Source organism: Tasmannia lanceolata, unplaced genomic scaffold (genome assembly GCF_043159265.1).
Source record: "Tasmannia lanceolata isolate RefF3 unplaced genomic scaffold, GAP_Taslan_0.1 ptg000018l, whole genome shotgun sequence".
Taxonomy (NCBI): Eukaryota; Viridiplantae; Streptophyta; class Magnoliopsida; order Canellales; family Winteraceae; genus Tasmannia; species Tasmannia lanceolata.
In genome coordinates, this window is record NW_027518695.1 from 17,695,790 (window position 1) to 17,702,403 (window position 6,614).

Here is a 6,614-nt window from a genome sequence, read left to right on the forward strand (position 1 = left end):
TCCCCCTTGCCCTTTTTGTGGGGATTTGGAGGAGAGTAATGCAAAAGAACAAGGTTTTACAACGATTAGGAAAACAATCAAATCCAGTTATAGCCACCACATCACAAGGAACAATGAATAATTGTTCCTTTAAAGATGCATATATCTGATTTTAACCTAGACCCACATTATATTTGTGTTGAAGACACAGTGGCAACCCAAGTATTTGTGTTGTATAAGTGTAGAAGTATCCAATATCTGAGTAACAAGGTTATGATAGTAGATGAAAATTATAGTGACTGAAACAATGGATTAAAATACACAAACTTTATAGGATCAGGATACCTTCAGCTCAGAGTTATGATTCTTCCTTGATGAAAAAGTTCTGGGGTAAGCAAAATTCTTCCTCCTGGTTCAGAGCCTCAATCTCCTCATCATCTGGTTTCTGAATTTGGTAGAGAAATATAGAAAAGGGGTTTGACATATCAGTCAATTTCAATATCTACCAGCACTAATATGAAAAAACAGGCAAAAGCTAGTTGATTGGAAGAATCAAACAATTAAGAAGGATTGAAACCACTCAAAGAATACCACAAAATGGAAGTTTAAAATACAGATCAATGGTATCATATTAACCACTCGCCCACATTTCAATCTAATTGACCAAATCATTAGTGAAATGCATATATCACCATTACATGTGAGTGTATGTCTTAACATAATGAAAAATCAAGGAAATTGAAAAATGATAAAAATGGGAAGAAGTGGCAATGCATTTACATAAATAAATAAATAATAATATTTGATTTCAATAGTAGACAATATTAGGCATAAGGCTTATTAAAAAGAGAAAATGGGGCTGAAGATTCTGGAAATTACCCACCTTGGAGATTGATGGTGCCAGAAAGGAAGGGAAATCTAAGAGTAAGGACAGATTGGGCTTCAGTAAAAGACGCCAAATTTATACCATAGGTGATAACTGATAAATAACAATATATAATAATACTATAAAATCAATAGGAAATGGTATACGAACTCTCTTGTTTTGATAATGAAACTCTTCATTTTACACTTCTAATTAGCTGTTAAAAGCATTTACAGTTCCTCAAAAGTTATCAACATCCAATCAAAAAAGTGTAATAAAGTGAGTGTCATTACCAAACAAGGGAGTGCATATACATTTCCCTGTCAATATTGTTGTTGTTACATCATAACAAATGTCCTAGGTACCACTAGATATCAAACAAACTCTTTACAAATTGACTAAGAGTATTACTGCTGTTCCATTCAATTTACAAATAGTTCTGTTATGTAAGGTTTTTTCACTCATATATGGGACACTTATCAATTTTTGAAGTGGGGATTGTTTGGTTTCAGCTATTTTGTCTAGAATTGGGGGGGGGGGATCTGATTTGCACTTTCCAAAAGTACCAGCAGGAGGGCAATGGAAAATTTTGAGGGCAATGGAAACAGCACTTAACTTTGGTTGTATCTGAACTGAAACATAAATTGCAAGACATCCTCTTATCTTTCAATGCATAGAAAAGACAGAAATATAAGAGCTTGTATCTGGACTGAAACAATCATTTTTTGGAATTTAGGGTGAACTTTGATCAAATTTGAAAGAAAAAAGTTTTTTCCTTTTTCCTTTAGAAAATCATGGGTCTGCTATGACTTTTTTCTATAAACAATCAATACAACAATTAATGCAGAAAGAATAATCATTGGTCAAATTTTCATACACGGATACCTAGTGTCGAATTTGGAAAACCTCAAAAATAACATTAGTTGATTCGGCAATAAATTTTAATCATTTTTAAGAATTTAATACTTTTACATAATAATATGGTTTATAATAGCTAAGACGGATGTAATGTTTTCTTTCCATTTAAAAAGTGTACTATTTCGATGCAGAAAATTCAAAACTTATGGCAAATGTATATTTGCATTACATGAGTTCAGAAAAAAATATATAGATAAAAGATCTAGAAGTATTGAGATCGAATCTGTGGGGTATCAGAATTCGACACATGTCCAACAAGGGTACCCTGCCCATTCAGAAGAGTCCATATAGCATAGGAAGTAACCAATCTATATGTGCAACATGAGATAGAAATAAAGAATCAATGAAATTGAGGTGGGTATTCAGATTACCAGCATTTCTAAATTGAAGAAACGATCCAGCAGCTGCAAAACCTCATCCGGCGAGAAGTGTCTATCAAAGCTGCCAAAATGTTAAGAAAATGTAGAGATACTCAGCCATTATATTAGAATGCTACAAGAATTCGGTGACAAAACCCTCAGTAAGCAAATCCAGCTAAAGTGGCAAAGCTAACCTCCTCCTCAAAAATTCCATTAGACCATAAAGAACAAAGTGGCGATGGATACCTGCAGAAACAATCATTCAGAAGAGCAATTAAATGGCTGGGATCAAAACTGAGAAAAGTCAGAATTGGCATTCCTTAAGAATGGAGACAAAATACGGGGCCCCTCTCTCCCCACCAAAAATAAATAAAAATTAATAACATATTTTATGTTTTAAAACATGGTAATAACTAATAACCATAGCAATGGATGATATTCCTCTCTGTAAGATAGGACAAAATACTGAAAGTGCCAGAGATATTCCTCTCTGTAAACTACAGATCTACACATTTTTAAAAAAAAATGGTAATGTTTATTACTGAAAAAAAGATGGCTCACAACTGAGAAAGTTGAAAGTACAATGAGAACATAACCAAGTTATATTCAAAGAGGCAGAAAATCGAAAATCTCTAATGACGGGCGATCAACTCCGTCCCGCCCAAGCCTATCAGCTTCCCTCCCTCCCTCCCATCGGACAGAGAAAAGAACCCACTCTTGCAAATTCAGCCGGGCCAGCCCAGCCAGTCTGTATCAAATCAGAATAAGCAGACAGCTCCAATGAGGACGAAGAAGGCAGAAATAGGCCGCAATTAGAAGTGGCACGAACGTCGTGTATGATACGGTGAACGGACTTAGCTTAGCTTAGCCTAAGTGGGGCTGGGGGTGACGACATAAGGGCTGGCAGGCTTCAAAATGAAATGGTGTGCTGTCAGCAGTCCAGAGAGCAAGGATTCTCTCCTCTTCAATACAGTGCTCTTTGAATGATGTTTGTCAGCCAGTGAGGAGTGGACATCTCCTTGTAGAAATGTGCCTGTCCCAGCAAACCTCTGTACCGCTCTACTTAATTTGAATCATAGGTTTAAAACTCCCCCGCGTCATCGTAAATACCCCCGAGTCAACTCCCTTTTTCCCTTAACCGCATTCCGCACTTTGCCCTACAGAGTCAATAAAAACTCCTTTGACTCTCCCAAGTAATGACCACGTCAACCAAGTGCTCAACGGTATCGTGTCGAGTCGACTAGGATTTTCTTTGACCGTGTTTTGACCCGCATCAGTGGTTTGAATTCATCAAGTCGCCCTTGTTCACACACAGATATACTAGTTGATTAGGGCAATTGCGGTTCACATTGGGACTCTGAGAGCGGTGACTGGGAGAATGCCACCGATTTCTTCATGGTTAGAAATCATCCCTCATATGTCAGAGACTTTGGCCTCTTAGTTTTGGAAGATATGTGCTCCCCAGCGAATCCATTTTATTGTATTCATAACAGCAGGCATGCAGTTACAATTTCTTTAAACCTTGATTGCTATGATATTCAATGTCCCTTGACTTCGTGTTTACAAAAGAGAGCTTATATCTTTCAGGTAGACATTTTTGTGGAAGGTGATTCTCCACTGCTATTGTGTGGGGCTTCTGAGGTTGGCAAATATTGTGCTACTGTAATGTTCCATTTTAGGAACATTGATCGAGGGCCGTTGTTTGTGGTCCGATCTTTTTGCCATTCTCAAGAGGGCACCTCGTACGGTGGCAATCCATGGACCATCTTCGGCTGACATAAGTAGGGTTTAAAGGGCCTGGCCTATATTTTTAAAACTCCCCCGAGTCGACTCCCTTTTACCTTGGCCGTGTTCCATGTTTTGCCCTACTGAGTCAATAAAAACCCCTTTAACACTTTTGGTCAGTTTCTTCTGATTTTTAGTTTTATACTTTTACTATTCAATTTACAATTTTTTATTTTTAAATCCTTCCCTATAACAATGTCTATTTTCTTAATTCCATGGACATCGACTCATCAAATTAAGAATCTGAAACCCTAATTACATCAGCCGAATCTGAAAATTCATAAATCCCTAACAATCCCACTGAAATTAATAGACAAAACAAAAAAGCAATCAAAATCCGAAACCCTATTAAAGCAATTGAAGAGGAAATTACCTTGTAATCTGGCCGGAGGATATATTTCCAGAGCTTCTAACACTCTCAGCTCCAATTCAACCTGCGAATGCTCCTGAACAAGATAATTCAAAAAAGATAAAAGGCCTCAATGAAAGAACAACAAAAGGAAAATGAATCTATGGAGAAAACGTATAAAGAAATTAAAAAGAGAGGATTAAGATGAAAAGAAAAACCTTTGGAAGAGATGATGCAGATGAGGGAGGAGCCTGGCCTGGAGAATGCACGGAAAGGCCATCTTGTGCCTCCTCTTCGCCTGGATTTTCCATTTTTCTTCTCTTTCGAAACCCTATTTTTAGAGAGAGAGAGAGAGAGAGAGGGGAAACCCTAGGGTTTTGAACTGTTATGGACTAGGGTTTTGAACTGTTATGGAGATCATTGAAGGGGTTGAAAAAGAATGCAGGGAGAGGTGATTCGGTGGAGGGTATTTTAGGTATTTCGGTCAATTTAATGAACTATGCACTCGGATCCTTAAAATCCCGTTTGGATTAAGGATTATATAATTCAAGCTTGTAAAAAAGGGAAATGATATCAGCACGACCTTGTTTTGATAAATGAACTGATCTGTCTTGACTTTTTATTATTTAAAGAGCTGTGATGAGTTATTACAGATCCCAAAAAACTCTTACAGACCAATTAATGAGGAACAGACAAACTGCGTTTGTGCAATTATTAAAGCATGGTTGTGCTGATATCATCTCCCTTTCACAAGCATGGATTATAAAATCCTTAATCCAAACGGGATTTTAAGGATCCGAGTGGATAGTTCATAAAATTGACCAAAATACCTAAAATACTCTTCATGTATCCAGGCTTTAAAACCTGGATTTTATAAGCTAAATCCTGGATTGTGCATTTCCAGTTTTGTACAATCCAGGTTATAGCTTACAATCCAGGATTTACAGTCCTAGATTATAAAACCCATGTATCCAAACGGCCAGTTAATATATAAGAATTCCTTAGATCCTACCAAGCCTCACATTCAATACTTGAATCAAAGGGTCCATTGGACCACCCAAGATCCAACAAAATAACATTAAAAAATTTAGGGCGCTGATATTCCTATGGTCTGGACGGCTCGGATCATCCTATGGTCTGGACGGTACACTTCATTTTCAAAAATATGGGTAGGGCCTAAATTGGGCCTTAATGTTACTGTACGAACCACACCATAGGATGATCCAAACCATGAACGGCTTGGATCATTCTATGTTGTGGACGGTAAGCTTCAATTTGAAAAAATATCGGTGGGGCCTACGATTGGGCCTTAATGTTACTATACGACCAACTCCATAGGATTATCCAAACCATGGACGGTTTGGATTGTCCTATGTTGTGGACGGGCCTTAATGTTACTTTACGACCAACTCCATAGAATGATCCAAACCATTCATTTGATGGGCCACAATGTAAATAGGTTGTACCCCAAAAATCATTTCCATAGGATGATCACAACCCTACAATCTATAGAGGTTGCATAAGGTGTAGTTTCTATTTAGATCGAAAGGCTAGGATCAGCCTATGGAAATGATATTTTGGGACGCAACCTATTTATGTTTATGGCCCATCAAATGTCGTATGAGCGGGGCCTACGTTGTTCAAAGATGGGCCCACCATTCCACCAACGCTTTCTGTTGGGCCCACCAACTGTTCCTGTTGTGTGTGTGTGGAGAGAGAGAGAGAGACCGGTCAAATGGTGGGAGAGTGACATATACGCTGAATCTCTGAAGAGGGAGAAAAATTAATTGGCTAGGGATGGATGAGCAGTTGATGGAGAAAAGGGGGGAATGAGGCTATTAGGATGGATTGTAAAATGTTTATATAAATTACAAAAAGGTCAATGCTAAACTGAAGGGCGCCTTTGTGAAAATCAGCTACAAGGGTGCCTCCATTAGATCAACATCGCCAAAGTACATTAAATATTTATTCACTTTACATTTTTTAATGTTTCTATAAATGCACTTTGGTGATTGGATCCAATGGGGGCACCCTTGGATCTGATTTTTGAAAGAGCATCCTTCAGTTTAGCAATCCCTACCCTCAACCCATGCACCATAAGTCAAACACATTCCCACAACTAGACAATAATTAGATTATAACTACCCATATGCACCATAGTTATATGCATGATTTAAAATTTTGACCGAAATTCAAAATTTTCTAAAAATTCAATTTTTCGCCATTTACCAAATTTTGGTAATTTCGGTCCGAAATTTGGGAATTTGGGTCCCGAATTTGGAACCAAATTACCAAATTTCGGATAGAAATTTCGGCGAAATCCAAAATTTCGGTTTTTGGTGGGGTCCGAAACGGTTCC

General features: G+C 37.6%; 1 protein-coding gene across 1 annotated transcript; it reads right to left on the minus strand.

Moving 5' to 3' along the window:
- Positions 1–192: 192 nt before the first annotated feature.
- On the minus strand, positions 193–4,777 carry LOC143851614 (chromatin modification-like protein). Its single transcript, XM_077361098.1, has 5 exons — positions 4,474–4,777; positions 4,280–4,352; positions 2,316–2,367; positions 2,134–2,203; positions 193–424 (listed from the first exon to the last, which is right to left on the minus strand). Exons 1-5 carry the CDS (start codon positions 4,564–4,566, stop codon positions 338–340), a joined length of 375 nt encoding a protein of 124 aa, XP_077217213.1. The 5' UTR covers positions 4,567–4,777; the 3' UTR covers positions 193–337.
- Between the last annotated feature and the right edge of the window lie 1,837 nt (positions 4,778–6,614).